Consider the following 21,989-nt stretch of genomic DNA (forward strand, 5'->3'; position numbering starts at 1 on the left):
CGCAAGCCAGCATTTTATTTGCACTTTATTCCTAGTGACCTTAGGAATTGCAGTGGGAGCGGTTGGGAGGGGGAAGCTGTAGTTATTTTAATCAACCTGTTCATACATGTCATGATACATCTCTGGGATCGGTGGGACTTAAACCCAGAGATGGTGATAGGCAGGACCTGTATCCTGGAAAAGCGCAGCAGGTCAGGCAGCATCAAAGGAACAGGAGAATCGACGTCGATTCTCCTGTTCCTTTGATGCTGCCTGACCTACTGCGCTTTTCTAGCAACACATTTTTAAGCTCTGATCTCCAGCATCTGCAGTCCTCACTTTCTCCTAAGGCCTGTATCCTGGTCAAATGGCCTTCTTCACCATGGGATTGTAATACATTTCAGCTGCTGAGGCTCAAATGGTAACAGTGTAGCATGGGAATTGTAGTCCAGTTGCTGCAATGCACTCTGGAGGTTGTAGTCAAATTTTGTTGCAGTGCACCCTGGGATTTGCAGTCCAGTTACCACAATGCCCTCAGAAACATGTAGTTTGTTTGGCATTGCCCTGCAGGAGCTGTTGCTTCATCTGTGCCTCTATGTTTTCGTTGTACGGCTTCTGTGCATCCTTCACAAGTGCCAGCTTCCTTTGTGTGAAAATGCACCATTGTTGAGTCAATCATACAAAGTGAGTCATTACAGCTGAGGAGTGTCGCAGTCCCTGGATAGCAGCATACGGCCCTTGCTGGAAATAGTGGTGATACCTGGGCATGTGAAACGTAGGAAACGTTGGCCCACTTCCTTGCATAGAGCTTGCAATGGCTGACGGTGTCAGAGGCATTCCAATGCGGCTATATGGCGGGAGTGAGCCCTGGATAGGGTGGGGAATGGGTGCAGCTAATGAGGCCGTGCTTGTAGAAATTGCAGTGAGGGACTGAGGGTGCTGGAAACCCGAGAAGTTGGAGGAGGATGCCACCCAGGTGCTGAGGGTTAAATTATCTGAAGTTGTAAATGCTGATCCTGCCAAAAGAAAAACACAGAATGGTAAAGTAGTGGCACATGCTTATAAAGGTAAAGTAGTGAGTCATTCAGAACAGAAATATAATAATTTAGCAATATATTTAAACCCTTGAATGACAAGGTTTTTATACGAGAGGCATTTACCACACAGAATTCTTATGAATTAATAATTATATACTAATTGCTAGAAGAGTTTAATCAATAATTTGAAGACTTTTAATGTTCAATTCTTAACTGACTTCTGAAATGGTCTACCAAGCCACTGTGTCAAGTTGGAAACTGTTATGATAAACTTAAAATAACTGGATGGATCACCGACATCAGCTTAGGCACTGGAAATAAAAATTACACACCCAGCTCAACAACCCTGCAAAATCCTCTGCAGGCTTGTGCTAAAATTGGGAGAGTGTTTGTTCCATAGACAAGTCAAAAAAAACAGCTCAACTGAGAAATACCAAATCATATTTGATACATAAAATCCCAGACAACACCATCACCAGACTTTGACAGATATAGAGAGACCCAGCAAAGGTCAGGAGTGTGTCGCTCCAGGAGTCCTGAATATTGAATCTATAGCACATGAAGTCTCATGGCATTAGGTCAAATATGGGCCAGGAAATCTCTTGCTGACTACCTTTAACTTCATCCCTCAGTTGATGAATCAGTCCTGCTCCAGGTTGAAGATCACATGGAAAAGGCACTGAAGATAACAAGTAAAAAGAATGCATTCTTTTCAGAGATTTCAATCTCCACTAGCAATGATCTACCCTTCATCATAAAGTCAGAAGTGAGACTATTTGCTGATAATTGCAAGATGTTCACCACCATTCATGACTCCTCAAACAGCAAGACCTGGACAATATTAAGCTGAGGCTGGTAAGTGGCAAGTAACATTCATTTCACACAGGTTCCAGGTAATTACCATCTCCAACAAGTGAGAATAAAGCAATCTAACTGATATATTCAATGATATCAATATCACTGATTCCCCAACTATTGACCAGAAACTAAAGTGGAGTAGACATATAGATACTGTGGCTACAAGAAAATGTCAGGGGCTAGGAATTCTGTAGCGAGTAACTCATCTCTTGATTGCCCAAAGCCTTTCTTCCATCAAGAATGCAAAAGTCAAGAATGTCTTGGAATACTTTCCACTTGCCTGGATGACTGCAGCTTCAACAATACTTAAGAAGCTTGATCCCATCCAGTGCAAAGCAGCCAATTTAATTATGACCCATCCACAACCTTCAACATTCACACCCTCCACCATCAATGCACAGTGTGCACCATCTATAAGATTCACAGTGGTAACTCATCAAAACTCTTCTGACAGCACCTTCCAAACCTACGATCTCTACCATCTAAGATAAATGGGAACACCAGCACCAGCAAGTTCCCCTCCAATCCACACACCATTTGACGGAGAAATATTTTGCTATTGTCTTAGTGCTGCTGGACCAAAATCTAGGAATTCCGTCCCTAACTGCATTCTGAGTATACTGACATCCAGATGGACTGCAGTGGTTCAAGAAGGCTGTGCACCAATACTTTCTACAAGTCATAGGTTATATTCATGTAACCTTCAAATAGTTGCTCTTGTGCAATCACCTTCAAATTATTTATTTAACAGGACTCTTGTACCTAGCCCAGAAAGAGGAACTCCTAAACCGTACCAGAATACACTCGATTTGAAGCAACACGTGTAACATTGTAGCAGGGTGACCAGCACTATTTCAAATGGTGCCAACTAAGAGAAATGAGATTTTACAGCTTCAAGAAAAAAAAGAGACTTCTTATTTTTGAGCCAGAAAATCACAAGATAAACATACATGTATCCCCCACTTTTCAAACATTTGATTTACGCCATTTCACTTTTAGGAAAGAGCTACATTAGTACCTGTTTTCGCAAATCTGAAGAGGATTTCACTTTTATGAAAAACAGCGATACTTTTTCCCATATAAATCATACACCTTTGCTTTACACCATTTTCGGCTTGCAAAAGGTTTCATGGTAATGCTCTATTTTCGGATAGCGGGGGCTGCCTGTACTTGCTGATTGGTGGCAACAGCAGACCCTACAAATCTCACGATAAAACTCACCACAGGAGAATACATGGGAAACGCATAAAGCATTTCAGACCTGACAAAAGATGCATAAAATCTGAAGAAATTTGCAATTATAACCAGGAGATGTTATTGCTTGCCAAAGTGATAAACATCAAACAAAATCAAGGAGGAATTGAAAACAGTTGACAATTATTTCAACCTCAGAATTCATAAAGTTCTCAAAAGGGCAAGCTTTAACAGAAGAGTTCAGTACCCAGATGAATCCTTGTTTCTCATTCGTAATTTCTACAGGCTAGTGAGGAGATGTGATGATGGTGACTTAAACTCAGAATTCATAAGAGACAGTTACAGTATTACTGATAGAAACACAGAAATTAAGAGCAGGAATAGGTCATTTGGCTCTTCAAGAGTGTGGTGCTGGAAAAGCAGAAATTTCTGATTCCTGATGAAGGGCTTTTGCCCGAAATGTCAATTCTCCTGCTTCTCAGATGCTGCCTGACCTGCTGTGCCTTTCCAGCACCACATTCTCGACCCTAATCTCCAGCATCTGCAGTCCTCACTTTCTCCTATTTGGCTCTTCGAGCTTGCTCCCCCGTTCAATATGATAACGCATGATCGTTACAGTCCAAAGAATATCTCACTCTCGAGAAAGCTGTCCAGATGGCAGAATTCTGGAAGTGGAATAAAGCAATCCTAAGAGGTGAAGCTAAACGTAGCATAGAAGATTTACAGAATCTTAAGGTACAAAACCACAAAAGACATATCAGATAGGACAGACACTAGAAACTGTGCAGTGAAGAAACCTTGCAGGAATTAGAGAGGGCCCAATTTTTAAAAGTAGAATACTTGAATTGTAGAAAGTAAATCACTTTTAAAAAAAATGCCCCAAGTGAGACACAGCCACAAAAATGCACAAGACTATTGTAGAGAGATGAAGAAAGTAGTCAAATCTCCAGTAGAAAGCAAATACAAAGTTTTCCTTGAGGAAGTCAATGACCCAGACCAAATATTTTGGCAAACACATATTTATTCCAACAAGCAGCTTGTGACTTTCACAGGAGTAAGTGCCTGCTTAAGACAAAACCCTACTTATAGCTGATAGAAGTTCAGCCAAATGATCCAGTGATAATGAACTTAAGAGTAAAGAAATTCTGCAGCATAAGGAACAACAGATAGCAGAAAACCTTTATATACTTTATAACCAAGAATTCTCTCTCTCTTCAGTAAAACAGCATGTAGTAAATTAATTTCGGTCAAAAGAGGAAGAAGTTAAGCACCAGAAACTACTAAGTGCCTTTGAAAAGATATATCCCAATTTATTCAAAAAGTGATGAAGGTTAAAAACATAAATATGGCACCAACCGGAAGATGCTGAATCTTTGTCTTTATATGCAAGAAGACACTGCATCTCTTAACAAAACAAGTTGAGAACCATCTTGCAGAGATGACAAGAATGGGGGTCACTTTTCTTGTCACTAAACCAGCAGAATGGTGTTCAGGCTTAGTCCCAACACCCATGTCAATATTCTTTCAAGGTGTTCACAGAGCCATACGGCACATGAATGAAATCCTGATCCATGATGAAACAATTGATGATCGTGATCAGAGATTGCATGTAGTATTAAAATGTTTACAAGAGGAAAGCCTCACATTTAATGACAATCTTCAAAGGATCCAGCTTTCTTTTGGGATACATAGTTATCTATTAAAACATAATTGTGGATCCTCAGGAAACTAAAACCATTACATAATTCCCAACTCCAAAGTCAGACCAGGGTCTTCAAGGATTTTTGAGTGGGCAAAACTTTAGCATAATTTAGAAATCATTGAATAGCCCTTCAGACAATTCCTCAAGAAGACACAAGAATGGTGCTGGAATCCTCAACGAGGCAACACATTAGGCAAGATTAAAGAAATGTTGTTCTCCATTGAGGTCTTAGTCACTAAAATCCTTTATTACCAACAATAATAGCAGCTCATGCTTAACAGCAGTAATCTTCCAGGAGCAGCCAGATGGATGTTGTAAACCAGTCTATTCTGCATCAAGAACATTACTTGATACAGAAACATAATATGCTCTGATAGAAAGGAAGCTTTCACAGTTACCTGGACTTATGAGAATATCATATGAATCATAAGATTGAAAGTGGTCATTGAAACTAATCACACACCTTTTGTTTCTCAACTTAATGAGCAGGAACTTACAAAAATGCCAACAAGAGCAGAAAGAATCTGACTTTGTCCCATGAGTTTTGTTTACAAAACAGTCTACACGAAGAGTAACCTGCAGACAATGGCAGATGCACTAACTACTAGATGCAATGGTGATAGCCTTACTAATTGTGATATAATTTGGAGATGCCGGTGTTGGACTGGGGTGTACAAAGTTAAAAATCACACAACACCAGGTTATAGTCCAACAGGTTTGATTGGAAGCACTAGCTTTCGGAGCGACGCTCCTTCATCAGGTGGTTGTGAAGGACACAATTGTAAGGCACAGAATTTATAGCAAAAGTTTACAGTGTGATGTAACTGAAATTATACATTGAAAAATACCTTGATTGTTGAGTCTTTCATCTGCTCGAATACCATGAAAGTTTCACTTCTTTCATTTGTAAATCACAAAACCTTTTTTTAAAAGTTGCATTCTCAGGTTAGCTGTAACAATTGGTGTTAGCTAGATAATAAGTTGAAGGTGTTAGCCCCCTGTGTTCTCTGTCTATGCCATGATGTTTAGATTGATTCTAATCTAAAAAGTGAGATAACAGAGTTTTACATGAATTCATGCAGTTTTTGAGCTCATAGTTTTACCTGAATTCATACAGTTTGTGAGGTTGTGATTGTGAGAGAGAGTGTATATGTGTGTGTAGTGAGTGTAGAGTGTCTTAAGTCTGTGTGTGTGTGTGTGTGTGTAGTGCAATGGTGGTCACCAGTAATGTGACATGAACCCAAGATCCTGGTTGAGGCCCTCCATATGGGTACGGAACTTAACTATCAGCCTCTGCTTGGCCACTTTTTGCTGCTGCCTGTCCCAAAGTCCACCTTGGAGGATGGTCACCCGAAGGTCCAAGGTAGAATATCCTGGACCACTGAAGTGTTCCCCAACTGGGAGGGAACTCTCCTGTCTGTTGATTGTCCGGTACCCATTCATCCGTTGCCGTAGCCTTTGCTTGGTTTCCCCAATGTACCATGCCTCCGGGCATCCTTGCCTGCAACGTATAAGATAGACAACGTTGGCTGAGTCACATGAGTTACTTGCCATATACAAGGTAGGAAGCGTTCCCATGCATAATGGTGGTATCCATGTCCACACTCTGACACGTCTTGCAGTGCCTACCATGACAGGGTTGTATGGAGTTGTCCTGAGAGCTGGGCAGCTTGCTACGAACAACGATCTGTTTGAGGTTTGGCGGTTGTTTAAAGGCAAGTAATGGAGGTGTGGGGAAGGTCTTGGCGAGGTGCTCATCCTCATTGATAATGTGTTGCAGGTCACGAAGAACATGGTGTGGTTTTTCAGCTCCTGGGAAATACTGAACAACGAAGGGTACCCTGTTGGTTGCAGCACGTGTCTGTCTCCTGAGGAAGTCATTACGGTTTCTTGGTGGCACGTCGGAACTGGCGGCTGATGAGTTGAGCATCGTACCCCATTCTTGTAAGGGCATCCCTGAGTACTTCCAGGTGCCCATCACATTCCTCCTCATCTGAACAGATCCGGTGTATGCGTAGTTGTGATATAGATTGCATCCATGAAATCAAGTCACATGTTGAATCCACAGTGGTCAGCAAGTCATAATTGGCTTGGCCAGATTTGACAAGGATAAATGAGAGAATAGGAACATCTGGTGAAATTGAACCAAATCTGCTGCTACTGGAAGATTATTGCTCTTAAGATTGTAGCTGAAGCATCGGCCATTATTATTGTTGGAAATAAAGGATTATAACGCGCTGCAGAAAAGGCCCAACATGTGGCCAAGAGATTATATGTAGAACACAGGAGACATTTTACCATTGTTGCTGACATACTAGCACATGATGAGTGACTGGTCATGTTGGGGAAATTGTACCTAGGACACTTGGGAATCATCAAGTATAGTGCCAGAGCTCAATTGCCAAACTGGTAGCCTGGGATGCCCAGAGAAATTGGAGAGCTTATCACCAATTGTCAGACATGTGCCTTCTTGAGGCCAGAACAAAAATAATATTTTAATGCCCACTAAATTCCCAATCACACCTTGGGAAGATATGGGCATGGGCTAGGGGTAGAAACTATATTAGAACTGGTATTATGCAATGAGATAGGTTAATGCATAATCTTACAGTGAAGACACCACTGGTGGCAGTGATCATAATAGGGTTGAATTTTACATTCATTTTTAGGGTGAGAGGAGTGGGTCCAAGATTATTATACTAAATTTAAATGAGATGAATTATGAGGGCATGAAAGCTGAGCTGGCTAAAGTGAATTGGCAAATTTGTTTAAAGGATCGATCAATACAGATGTCATGGCAGGCATTTAAGGGGCTATTTCAGAATACACAGAATAGACACATTCCAATAAGTAATAAAAAGTTCCAAGGGATGCAGCTACCATCCATGGTTAAATAGAAATGTTTACAAAAGTATCAAATTAAAGGAAAAGACGTACAATAATGCAAAGACAGTTGGCAGATCAGAAGATTGGATAGAATATAAAATGACGCAAAGAATGACCATAAAATTCATAAAAAGAGGATAAATTGGTCTTTTTCGGATTGGAAAGATGTAAAACTGGTGTACCAAAGAGATCAGTGTCAGGAACTTCATTATGTTACAAATTATATAAATTACTTAGATGCGATGATGGAAGGTCTTGTTGCCAAATTTGCCAATGACACAAAAATAGGTAGGAAAATAAACTGTGACAAGGACGTAATGAGGCAACTAAAAGATATAAATAGGTTAAGTGAGTGGGTCAAGATGTGTTGAATGAAGTATACTGGAAGAAAATAAGAAATTGTCCATTTTGATAGGAAGACTTTAAATAAAGCATGTTATCTAAATAGCAAGAGACTGCAGACCTTTAATATCCTCATGCATTAACTACAAAATACTATATTCAGGTACAACACGTAATTAGGAAAGCTAATAAAATACCATCATTTGTCATAAGGGCAATTGAATACAAAAGTAAGGAAGCTATGTTTCAGTTATACAGGGACACTGCATCTGGAGTTTTAAGTATGGTATTGGTGACCTTACCTAAGGGAGGATGTAAATTCATTGGAGTCAGTACAAAGAAGGTTTAAAAGACTAATGTGTGGAATTGGGGGGTGGGGGTAGGGTTGGGGCGCTGCCTTATGAGGAAAAGTTGGACAGGCTCAACTTGTATCTGCTAGAGTTCAGAACCCAAAGAATAATGACAGTTTAAATGTAGAAGTTGTCTAGGTGTCTTGCCAGTGTAGGTGTAGAGAGGATTTTTCCTTTTAATGGATAATCTGGAGTCACTGTTTCAGCACATTCAGGTGATGTTTTTGTTCTGAGAGGATGGGGAGTCATCGGAATTTGCTTCCTCAAAACGTGTTGGGAGTAAAGCTACTGAATATTTTTAAGACAGAGGTATATATAATTATTGTTAAGCAAGGGGTAAAAAGCTATCAGTCATAGATAGAAATATGAATTTGAGGTTACAATCAAATCAATCATGAAATTTTGACTGGTGGAGCAATATGCAGGGTGAGTAGCCTACTCTTTCTCCATCTCCAAATGTACTCTTCAAATTAGACAAGAAAGGGAAATATCCTAATTCACACTCGATCACTTCTGGCTTGAATGAATCCACACATAACAGCTGCTACATCAGCAAAAACACTTCCTTACCCCAACATCAGCTTTCATTCACCACAGAGAGAACCATATATTTGTAAAAGAGTGTGTAACCATGTTTTCTGATCACAGACATTTAATTAAAAAATGAAGTTACTAATTTAATGTTTTTTTAAATTAATTCCTATGGAATGTTGAAATTTAAAATGACCAAAATCCAAATGAAAGAGCATTCATTCTATTAGAAGACTTTGCTAATTTCTACAGATCAGATTGCTTTTATAAATAGCATTCCTAAAATACTTTATGATAGGACTGTGGTTTTTGATGAGATCTGCAGCCTGATGTAGATAATCAGACAAAGCATTTTTATGTCTGAACTAATCATTGGATAGAAATTTTTCATGGTCTTTGACCTAACATAATCACTTTGCTTCATTGTACAGATTCTGTACTAATATTAATAGTGATGACTCTAATTGCCTAGAAACAATATAATGTTTATTTAAATGTAACAGCATAGAGTTGGATATACTCCTGCATTAGTATTGTCATTTATCCATATTTCATTTCATCCAATGCCTGAGGGGTTCCAGTCAGCTAGCAATGTCTGGAGTATAATGCTTTAGCTTTGTAAGCAACATAGTGATATACAGTAAATGGTTGAATACTAGCTCACACCAACTGCAGCATAATTACAAATCATGGACTGATGAACTATTTTTAACACCTTCTAATGTTAGAACATTCAGTTTGGTTAACATTAAAATGTAACCTGCATTGAGAAACTTGTGAGTGAAGTACTGATAACTCTCCTATGATGATTTTGTTTTCCAAGACCAGAAAGCAGTGTCGGACAGGTAGTTTAGTTTGGCTCTGCTTATTCAACAGCATCAGACTCAAATAGGTACTTCCACAATTCATAACTAGGTCTCAATATCTAAGTTATTTAATAGATTATTGTCATGCAATTATATCATGCACGGATAAACTGTAATGCAATTAGAACTTATTTGAATATACTTGCATGTTATGATTTTCTGCTTGTAAATTCTGCTGGCAGATTTTAAGAGCTTCAGTTGTGAATTTAGATAACTCATCTTTAACTCTCATTATTCCATTCACAAAGCTAAGTTGATCAATGTTATGAATTTCAAAAGAACTGTAGTGCATTGAAACAACTGATTAATTCATGATCACATATATCATGCAGTTTACTACAGCAGTAAGTACTCAAGTTTATAAATAATACTTAAAATGGTCGCCTACTTAGTACAATTCCTTGCTGTTTGGATTTCCTCCCAGTCTGTGATAGATTAGCAGATATTAGCTGCAAGTGCTTCCTCTGGCCATTACACTGAGACTCTCTGCCTTATTAATACCAGTGTAGACAAGTAGGAGGCTGGAAGAACACAGCAAGCCAGGCAGCATCAGGAGGTGGAGAAGTCAACATTTCAGGTGTAACCCTGCTTCAGGACTGGGGATGGGTGTGGGGGGTGCTGCAGATAAAGAGGATGGGGTGTAGGATGGTGAGGTGGGATAAGTAAACACAGGTAGAGGGTCCCTGGTTAGTCGATGGGAGGAGTGAATCCAGTTGGTGGCTAGAAGGAAGGATTGATGAGAGGAATGAGGGGTTAGTAAGGGAGGGGAGGGGCTGGGAAGGGAGTCAGGTGATGGGAAGGGAAGTTATTTGAAATTGGAGAACTCAATGTTGAGTGCTCCAGGCCGTAGGCTGCCCAGGTGGAAGGAGCTTTTGTTCCTCCAATGTGCGGTCTGATTTGTTGTGGCAATGGATGAGGCTGAGGATGGTCATGTCGGAAAGGGAGAAAGGGAATTAAAATGGGCGGTGACTGGGAGGTCAGGTTGGCCCCTGCAGGCCCAACTGAGATGCTCGATGAACTGTTCCCTGAGTTTGCGCTTGGTCTCACTGATGTAGAGAAGACCATACTGGATACAGTAAACTAGGTTGGAGGAGAGGCAGGTCAACCTCTGCCTCACCTGGAAGAAATATATGGGAACCTGGATGGGGGTGAGAGGGGGTTATGTACTGACAGGTTTTGTAACTTTTCTGGTTGCAGGAGAAGGTACCTGGGGGTTCGGGGGGATTGGTAGGGAGGGTGACATGAACCAAGGACTGGCGAAGGGAATGGTCCTTACGGAAGGCAGAGAGGGGTGGGGAGGGGAAGATGTCCTTGGTGAGTCTAGCTGGAGTTGACAGAAGTGTTTAAGGATGATGCGTTGGATGTGGAGACTGGTAGGTGAGGACAAGAGGGACCCTGTCTTTATTGTGTTTACAGGGAGGAGGGGTTTAGAGGGTGCAGTGGAGGGCTGTCCAGATGACGGGTGGGGAAAACATGTTCAAAATAGGTGGACATCTCGGATGCTTGGGAGTAGAATGTCTCCTCATCCAAGCAGATGTGGTGGAGTCAGGGGATTTGAGAGAATGTGATGGAGTCTTTGCAGGATACAGGATGGGAGGAGGTGTAGTACAGGTAGTCATGAGAGTCTGTAGATTTATAGTAAATATCTGTCTGGAGACTGCCACCGGAGATGGAAATGGAGATGTCAAGAAAGGGGAGGGAGGTGTCTGAGATGGACCAAGTGAATTTGAGGGCAGGGTAGACGTTGTGGGCGAAGTCGATGAACTGCTCCAGTTCAGCCTTGGTGCAGGATACTGTGCCAAAGCAGTATTGATGTAACAGCGGAAGAGTTGGGGCTCAGTGCCTGTAGGTACTGAAGGGGGACTGTTCGACATAATAAACAAAAATGCAGGCATAGCTGGGGCCCATCCGGGTGCCCATGGCCACCCCCTGGAATTGCAGGAAATGGTCTTCTTTACACCGGGGAGACCAAATGTAAACTAAGGGAGCATCACCGAGCATCTTAGCTGGGCCTGCTGGGGCCGACCTGACCTCCCAGTTACCACCCATTGTAATTCCCCTTCCAACTCCCTTTCCAACATGACCATCTTTGGTCTCCTTCATTGCCACAGCGAATCAGACTGCAATTTGGAGGAACAAACATCACATCTTCTGCCTGGGCAGCCTACAGTTCTGACAACTCAACATTGGAGTTCTCCAATTTCAAATTATATCCCTTCCCATCACCTGACTCCCTTCCCAGCCCCTCCCTTTCCTTTCCATCCCTCTCATTGACATTTCCTTCCAGCCATCAACCGGATTCATTCCTCCCATCGACCAACCAGGTCGTACCCTCTATCTGTGTTCAGTTATCTCCATCTCCCCACCCTGCCCCTCCCACCCACCCCTAGTCCTGAAGAAGGGTTATACCCAAACTTGGACTTCTCCACGTCCTGATGCTGCCTGGCTTGTTGTCTCTTCCAGTCTCCTGTCTGTCTACTTTGGATCAAAGCATCTGCAGTTTTTTGTCATTAATACTAGTAGCTAATATGATAATTCTGTCACCTTCTCAAGTACTAAAGCTGCTTCAAGAAGGTGAAGTTACATTTTAAGTAATCAAATTAAAATTGGCCTCAATTATCACATTTACAGCAAGTTGGTGACACAATACTCTCTTATCACTAATCTCTTAAATATATTTTAAAAATTATTTATATAACAGCTTTCATATATTTATACAACATATATTTAAAGAAACACCTTTTATATCCTCAGGAGTCTGAAATGCTTCAATTAATTAGTTTTGAGCATCAATGTGACCACTGACCCTGCTCTTCCTCAAAGAATGCCATGGGACTTCTAACACCACCTGAATAGGTGGACAGTAATTCAGTATAACAGCTTGCCCAATAGAGAGTACTTCTGATAGTCTAGCACTCCCTAAGCATGGTACTAGAATATTGAATTGATTCCTAAAGTGAAGACCAAGCCATAGAAATGCTGGGAGTGCTTAGCCAAGCTAACCTGGCCAAGTGTTGGTGAGGGAAATGGGATGGTTGTAATAACAGTATTCATTGACTCTCAGTTCTAGTTCTAGAAGGAGTACCACTCCAGCAATTTAAAATGATGACTACTGTTTTGATTAATACAATAAAGGTATTTATTTTTCAGATGGTTGCATAATAAAAACTGACCCTTGTAGAATATTTGGAGACAAATAGAATATTTATTAATAAGTTTCTGTTTAAATTTGAACAATTTTACATTAGATTAGCATTTGTGTTAATTTTCCCAGGTATTCTATGGTGATTGCTTGGGTGTTATTAAATTCGATCAAATATTGCATTGTGTATTGTGCTGAGGCTTGGACTCATCACTGACATTGGATTTAAATTGGTCCTTAGCTGTTGTAGCAAAAGCAGTTTGTAACCTGTCAACAGAGAAAAAAAAGTTCATGTGTGAAAGTGGCTGATGCATCTTCAGTTGGACCAATTTCACTTCCTTTGGCTACATTCATGAATTAAAGTTTCTTCCCTCTGCTTAGTTCTACATTAAATCCTAGAAGAGCACATCAGAAAAAGTCCAAGAATAAACTGGTTTGGGAAATGGAAGGATTTGGTTTAAAACGCATTGGAGTAGAAATTTTCCCATTTCTAATGTCATTAATGTATTGAAAGCACAATAACTAGTGAAATCCAGAACAGGACCTTTAGTTTACAATTTTTTGAGAAATACTGCTCTCAGGAAATGCACAGACCTTTACTAATACTGTTCAGAAAGAAACCCATATTTGGGTTCCTCACATAGCTTTTAAACTCTGTGTCATTCTCAGCCAATAGTAGTCTTACTTCTGAACAATTCATGCATTGAAGTCCCCACACCCGAGACTTGAGTACAACATTTGACTGTGTAGTACTATACGAATATTGCAATGCTGGAGGACATATGACAATAAAACAAGGTAAAAGATCTCATGGCACTATTTTGAAGAAGATCTTGGTTACCTGAAGTCAATATGTTTCCCTCAATCAACATCACAAAGACATTAGATGGTCATTATCACATTGCTGTTTGTGAAAGCTTGCTGAGTATAAATTTGCTGCTCCATTTTCTACATTCCAACATTGACTATATCTCAAAGCATTCTGGAATGTCCTGAGGTTGTGAAAGGTGCTATATAAATGAAGAGCTTTTGTTTTACCTCTGGTCTGTGAGGCTTGGCTCTCATCTCCCAGACCATCATCTTCTCCTCCATATGTCCGGATTGGTGAGCGAGCGTAGGTGTGTTTCTGGATTAAATTCTCCACACTTTCTCTGTGGAACAGAAGAGTTAGTGTGAATGTGTGAAACCCGGTAGATATACTGTATCAGTAGATGTCAGACAAATATCTGGCTAGTACTTTATTACCTTATTGATTTTCACTTCATGATGAGATTCTGTCACTTGTGAACTGTATGAGCTCGAGAGAATTATCTTCATTTATACTAAGGGATGGTCAATTAGCAATATTACGCTAAATATTCCAACCAGTTTGAACAGGATATCTGTTTATGTCCCACTGTTTTGATTATTTATTCAATATTCTCTTTCCTATTTTCACTGCATTATATTTTGCACTAACTGTGCAATATTTTTATTTTACTTAAATGTCACTGTCCTCTCTTCACAGTTAAAAAATCACACAACACCAGGTTATAGTCCAACATGTTTAATTGGAAGCACACTAGCTTTTGGAGCATCGAGTGTGCTTCCAATTAAACCTGTTGGACTATAACCTGGTGTTGTGTGATTTTTAACTTTGTACACCCCAGTCCAACACCAGCATCTCCAAATCATGACTACGCTCTTCATATACTTTGAACTCCCTCAGAGCTATCTACTCTCAACTGGCTGTTCCACCTTGCTTGGCTTCATTTAAAAACTTGATCAGCTTGTGTTATGAAGTTTTCAGTTAAAGTGAGGGGAAGTCAGCACCCCAGCTCTTTCTCAAATATCACAATATTCTACTTACTATTAACTTACAGATCAGTGACTAGGAAATTATAATGTCAATTTTGAAAGAGTAAACATCTGTTTTTACTAAGCCCAGTAATTAATTCATTAGCAAAAATAAATCAAAAATTCAAGACCTGAAAAACGACAGGTGAAAATAGATCGTTTCCTATTTGAAAGATTGTGACAGCAATTCATGGGGTCATTGAAGGCAGCAGATGAGGCAATTCAGCTCTGCCTTCCTGTGATAGGGTTGTGTCCTCTCTTTCAAATATTAATGCAATTCCCTTCTAAATGCCTATTGAATATGCTTTGCCACCTTTTCAAGTGAAACATTTCAAATCACAGTTCAAAATGTTTTCTCACCTGCTTGTTGGTGTTATTTTGTCAAATGCCAATTCACTCTGAAATCTAACTTTGATTTTCTCCAAGTTCAATGAAGTTAACGTTTGAGAGTGTGTTTTAAAAATCTCTTTGGGGTGAGTTTACATTTGCGGATTTGTAGTTGCAGATACATTCTTTTTGTTCAAAAAGCACACAACCTGGAGGCAGTCAGTCCACGTGACATTTCACAAATTCCTACTTTGAAAATAGAACCAGTCTGACTCACGGTTTGGAATGCAGACAGACTCTAACTTCACACCTTTAATGCATAGTCTGAGCTGAGATGTCACTTTTTATATATATAAAACCTTAACGTTATCTTAATGACAAACCTAACGTGTGACTTGAAAGAAGTTCTGGGAATCACTGGAAACCTGCATGCCCATTCTAAATGAATAAAGACTTAACAGCAATCCATGTCTCTTCAATACTTCGCTTTGATCTTTTATTATAAATTCTGTGTCATGTGATCCCGCTCCGCTAGCAACCTGACGAAGGAGTAGCGCTCTGAAAGCTAGTGCCTCCAAATAACCCTGTTGGACTACAACCTGGTGTTGTGTGATTTTTAACTTTGTCCAACACTGGCTCCTCCACAACATCCGGGTTTTTTCAGTTTTAAGATCTTATTCTGAAACAGACACCAATGTTTCATTTTTACCACATCTCCATGCAGTAGATCCAAATATTCCAAAACCCTACAGTGTGGAGAACAGGAATCACCACTTGGTTTTCCACGTTATACGTTCTGACCAAAGACCTCAATGTTTAAAACTGACTCAGAAAAATAATCCCTTTGGAAGCATAACACGTGAACCAAGCATTGTCAAACATCAAACCTCGATCGAGAAGTGGAATTTTCAGGAGAAATCAGCTGTCCATTTGACAATGTTTTTTTTAGATTACTTACAGTGTGGAAACAGGCCCTTCGGCCCAACAAGTCCACACCGACCCGCCGAAGCGTATACCACCCAGACCCATTCTCCTACATGTACCCCTTCACCTAACACTACTGACAATTTCGCATGGTCAATTTCGCACGGAGCACCCAGAGGAAACCCACGCAGACACGAGGAGAATGTGCAAACTCCACACAGTAAGTTGCCTGAGGTGGGAATTGAACCCGGGTCTCTGGCGCTGTGAGGCAGCAGTGCTAACCACTGTGCCACCGTGCCGCCCATTTCTTTCATATGCCCATAATTCGCCTTGTTTTAAACACAAAAACAGCGCAAACATGCCGTATTCACATCGAAATGATTCCTCATTCACACTCGAGTTATTTGGTGTTGGCACAGACAGGTCAGTGACTGTCTCGGGACAATGTTGTGTAAATATTTTCAGAAAGCTACACACTTAGCCCCGATTTCGCATCGACCGCATCAATAATTCAATGCTCGGATACGGTCAATCCAGCGAGGATTTAATCCAATTGAATTATTCCCATGATAGAGAAATCGGTATCACTAGAGTCTAATTGAAACGTAAAGTGGCCATAGTCCTACCAGACCATGGGGCCACTCTCTTATCAGAGAGGGAGAAGACCCGATGGTGGTTTAACTTGAGGGTCATCATGCCTCAGGCAAGTGGAGAGGTTGAGAAGCAGAGAGCAGAGTTCTTCATGGTAACTTCAGCCAGTGCAGGAATTAAACTCGCGCTGTTAGCGTTACACTGCATGACAAACCAGCTAAGCGATACCCCCCGTCACACACACACAGTCTCTAATTACAGTCCCCTACAACCCATGAACTCAGATTAGCGCCGTTAAAATATTCTGTGTCTGTTTTGCCAAGTGCCGTTTGTGTTATCTATCTGATTGCTTTGCTGAAACGAAAACAAGATGCGGGAAATCTGACAGGGGAGTTTTCCAGCGGGACATGTCCAGAGTTAGTGTAACCCAGTCTTAATATTACATTTTCTGACAAGATCTGCGCTCGTTGTCCTGCCTTTGTTCAGGTCGTGAAGGCTGTTTTTGATGGCTGTTTTTGAGCTGCCGACTCTCGGGTAAAGTGCAGTTGCTGTCAACTTACAACCTGAATGTGTTTTATCATCGGGGGACTAGCTCTGCAGCGGCATTCAATCAGTAAACGGGAGAATCGAATTATTCGGCTGTTTGTCCCAGTAACTGCCTGTAAACTAATCACATCTCTAGCCGACTCGGAGGACTCATCGATCAGATCCAATCCTGTCCCTCAACAGTCTGCAGACAAATGAGCCTTTTACACACTGGCTGTCAGTTACAAAGCTCAACTCCCAGTCCCTTCGCTTAAATAAAACACTCAAGAGATTTATCAGGAGATGGGGGTGAGTATAGATTTTAAGATCTTCCCCTTCCCCGGTTCTGTGAGCAGCTCAGAATGAGCAATAAGCAGATTGCCACCCATCAGTGTATGTGAAGGGGACTGTGTACCCAGGGCTAGGTAGCAGACACACAAAGTGTACACAGTACACAGTTTATACACTGTATACACAGTATAGGGACTGTATACACTGTATAGACATAATATGCACACAGTATAGACACAGGCGCAGTGTAAACACATTACAGACACTGCACACAGTACAGACACAAGCACAGTGTACATACAGTACAGATACTATACACAGTACAGGCACAGGCGCACTGTACATACATGCACTGTGTAAACGTCAACTACTGCATATGGAACAATCTGATCGCAAACTTTTTAAAAATGGAATTTTTTTGGTGACAAAAATCTTACGATTTTTTTTGACAGGCGACGTTCAATAACAGGGAGACTGGAACAAAGCTGTCGTTACACAATTGCTCCGAGTGGAGGCCCAGCTTCCGAATGGTGCATTCAGGTAATAGTGACCTGGAGATAACGGGGCGGGGACCTGAGTAGCTTTGATGGGGTTAGTAAAGTAGTTTCTCCTTCACATTCTACCTCTACGTCCCGGACTGGAAACTCAAGTCATTGCAGTCCCATAATAAAATCGATCGGGAGCTCCCATTGTGATGCTGCTTCCAGTATTCCACGTTTCTTTTAGACTTCCTAACTATCAAACACTGAGTGCCCGGAGAGAGCAGAAAAACCCAAAGGATTTAAGGAGTGGGAGTTAAAGGTGGGTGTTTGGAAGGAGTCGTCTCTTTCTTAGAAACAACCCTCGGGTTCTTCCTATGAAGTGTATAAAGGACAGCGAGATGGGAGCAGTCCGATGTATGTCCCTGCCATGGAGTCTAACCGAATTCCAAATGGAACATGTCCAAAATTAACTCCCCATTTTTCCCAACTTCACTGTTTTCCAGCTTAACAGACAAACGACAAAATGTGTAATGCAACTGAACTACACCTTTCTTGTTAATTCTCTCAGCCAAAGAGACGCGATGTGTTTTAAAACGCCATGCAGTTATTTGCATACAGAAACGGTCACGATTGTGCAATCCTTTCATGTTTTGTAGCTTGTGTTTACTAAACGCTGTGGATGATTGTTTTGTCAGGATTACAAGCCGGCAGCTGCCGCTGCCTGACTCACTGCAAGCAAGCTCCAGTAGGCCCCATAAGGACAGTAAATGGGCTTAAAGGATAGATCAGCCTCTGAGGGACTGAACAACCTCTTCCTGATTTTGACGTTCAATCCCTTCTTGCAAATACATGGACAGAGCTTTCTCTGACCGGAGGGAACATTATGTATGACATGCAGTCGGCAGTGTGTGTGGCACCAGGTATGGGCTGAACTTACTTTCGACAATGTAATGATGTGCGATAAAGACATTGCTTCAGTCATACAGCAGCTAAACTTTAGACGCTGCCAGGCTGTATGTATATACCAGGCAAACTGCTGGTGAATTCAAGGCTCTCGCACTGACTTTAGTTCCCCTGCTTTAATCATTATCTGAGCACAACCATCCAGAAAGCAGAGTTTCCACAGCCTTTTCTGCGGGTGTACGCCTGTACAGTTGTTTTCATCAATCTGATCTTCTTGGTGTGAAACCTGCTCCCACTCTCAGAATTCTCACTGAGCTGCAAGTGCCTAGCAGCTATCTCCCTCTGCCCAGGATGTCCAACACTTTCTCTCCTTTTTCAGTTTACAATCCACGGGCGGCTTCCGATTTGGCCACAGCTGACCTCAGCGTGTCGGGGTTAAACCAGAGATGAGCAAGCGGACATTCACAAGAGTAAAATATGCACGAAAAGTTAACTGAGAATAAGCCCGAGTTATTCGGGTTTGCAATGTAAACAGCCGCGCTACCCGCATTGTAATCGGATGGAACTAAGAAAAACGAGCCTTACTCCTGAAAACAGTACCTCTCCATGTCAGTCAGGCGGGAGGAATCCCGGAATCCTTTAGCGAAAGGATTACTGTCGATTTTTAATTTGGTGATCTGCAGAGAAAAGCATTATCAATCAAAGTCTCCAGAAACACCGCGGTGGGAAGGTGACTGGATTCACCAGATTTCTGAAAACCTGTCGAGGAGAAAGTGAGGACTGCAGATGCTGGAAAAGCACAGCAGGTCAGGCAGCATCCGAGGAGCAGGAGAATTTGACATTTCAGGAATCGATGAGAGGCTTTACCCGAAACGTCAATTTTCCTGCTCCTCAGATGCTGCCTGACCTGCTGTGCTTTTCCAGCATCACACTCTCGACTCTGATCTCCAGCATCAGCAGTACCCACTTCTTCCCTGCAGACTTGTAGAGCCCAGGACTTGGCGAATGTGTGGGCTTGGGGTCATAACGATTCTGTTCCTGGGTTAATATTCTCATCAAGAGAGTTGGTTGCTCCGAACTGAGGTCCTTTTGAAGGGATTTGAAACGCTGGCCTCAGGAAATCTGACAAATAAACTAACAGTTTAGGGGGCTGTCGGTGATTTATGCCTTTCTGAGAGGAGCAAACCCCTACTCCATCTCACAGAGCCCGGGAGTGTGTGGGACTCCCCGTGGTCAAGGCGGCTCTGGGCTCTGGTATTGGAGGAGGCTACTTCCCAGAGCGTCCTGAGTAACCAGAGGTGGTCTCTATCCATTGGGAGAGCCCGATGTCCGGTGGAAGGGACTCCCTGGGGATATGGGAGTCGCGGGTGCCTGGTGACGGTGGGAAGGGGAGAGGGCCTGGGGTCTCAGGGTCCCGGGGACTCCCGCGAAATTCAGGAGAAAAAAAACATCCCACAGAGAATCGCGGATGCTGGAAGTCTGAAACGAAACCAGAAGTTGCCAGAGAAACTCAGCATCGTTGGAGAGACACCAGGCTCAATGAGCCTGATTCTGAGGTTCTCCCGTGTTTGATTAGATTAGATTCCCTACAGTGTGGAAAGGTAGACTGGTTCGGCCCAACCAGTCAACACCGACCCTCCGAACAGGAACCCTCTGACTAATACAGTACATTAGTATTAGTAATACAGACTAATACATCTAACACTATGGGCAATTTAGCTTGGCTAATTCACCTAACCTCCTGTCATTGGGAGGAAACCGGAGCACCCGGAGGAAACCCACGCAGACACGGGGAGAATGTGCAAACTCCACACAGACAGTCACCCCGAGGCTGGAATTGAACCTGGGATCCTGGTGCCTCTGTTTCACGAAATTCCAAAGTTACCTACGAGGCTGAGCCAAGCCAAACTGACAGGAGACACGATTGGAAATAAAAGACTGCCTCAACATTCACACCCCCGTAAAAAAAAAGCAATGAAATAGAATGACACATTCTGAACAGCTCCATAACTGGAGAACGAATGAACCACTGAAAGCGAGAACCACTTAAACTGGAATTCATTTTACATTTAGATAAGATGCCGCTTATAAGAACAGTATCTTGTAGGAAAGGTCTTCAGTGAGCCACTGTTACCCTGTCAGTCTCTGGCGGTTTACACAGCAACCAGATTATTGAGATTTCTTTACAAATTGAGCCCGGTTACCGGAAAAAATAAGCAGGAACTCACCAGCTGGTTCTGGTAAGCGGTGACTGCTGTAAAAACCGTCTCTGGGAAAATGAAGGTGCGGAATTCTTCGGATTTGAGGTTGACCAGCGAAGCGGTGTGATCTTTCTTTTTAATGATGTGAACTCGGGGCTGGTATTTATGCATGGAGTTTAGAATGATCTGCGGAATGAATTCATCACAATTACGGCCGAGCGCCGAGATTCAGAATATGCAAAATTAAATAGACATTCACTGGATCCAGCCTCTGAACACAGTCTTTCCCAATCTGAAAAATATACATTCACATCCAAACTCAGGTCAACGTAAAGTATAATTTGCATACCGGAAGGCGTGGGAATTCTCGAGAACTCTAATGATGGAAATCCAGAAAAAAGTCCCGATATGCCCGGTTTCAACAATTAGAATTGCATGTTTCCAACAGCACTAATTTAATTGACCGAAACAAATAGCAGCTCCTCTGTTTCGTCCTCTACTAGGCAATGTAGGAAATTTTATTCAGTGCTTTGTCATTAAAATCAATTTATTGCCATTCATTGGAGGAAAATAATTCATTAGTGAATTACAGTTAACAATAATGCTATACAATTACCCGTGTATAAGATTTCTATGTTCCACACTAAAGCCTCACAATAATACAACTATATTCCACACAGGAAACTGTTTAAAAATATCTCTATTCCACAGTATAACCTATTTATAAAATCCCTACATTCTACAATGTGACCTGTTTATACCATCGTTGTATTGGACACTGTAAACGGTCTATAACTCCTCTATATTCCACACTGTAAACGGTCTATAACTCCTCTATATTCCACACTGTAAACTGTCTATAACTCCTCTATATTCCACACTGTAAACGGTCTATAACTCCTCTATATTCCACACTGTAAACTGTCTATAACTCCTCTATATTCCACACTGTAAACGGTCTATAACTCCTCTATATTCCACAGTGTAAACGGTCTATAACTCCTCTATATTCCACACTGTAA

General features: G+C 41.6%; 1 protein-coding gene across 4 annotated transcripts in view; it reads right to left on the reverse strand.

The window, feature by feature from the left end:
- Positions 1–266: 266 nt before the first annotated feature.
- tbx20 (T-box transcription factor 20) overlaps positions 267–21,989 on the reverse strand; it is a 31,481-nt gene continuing 9,758 nt past the window's right edge. Inside the window, exons 5-8 of one of the 4 annotated variants that reach the window (XM_072571006.1) lie at positions 20,995–21,153; positions 19,352–19,443; positions 13,926–14,038; positions 267–995 (exon numbers count right to left, since the gene is read on the reverse strand). In XM_072571006.1, the coding sequence (XP_072427107.1) occupies positions 655–995; positions 13,926–14,038; positions 19,352–19,443; positions 20,995–21,153 (705 nt within the window). In that variant the 3' untranslated portion in view covers positions 267–654. Of the gene's footprint in view, positions 996–12,980; positions 13,155–13,925; positions 14,039–19,351; positions 19,444–20,994; positions 21,154–21,989 lie in introns of those variants that run through there. The other 3 variants (XM_072571003.1, XM_072571005.1, XM_072571004.1) reach the window with 3 other exon arrangements.

Source organism: Chiloscyllium punctatum, chromosome 5, assembly GCF_047496795.1.
Source record: "Chiloscyllium punctatum isolate Juve2018m chromosome 5, sChiPun1.3, whole genome shotgun sequence".
NCBI lineage: Eukaryota > Metazoa > Chordata > Chondrichthyes > Orectolobiformes > Hemiscylliidae > Chiloscyllium > Chiloscyllium punctatum.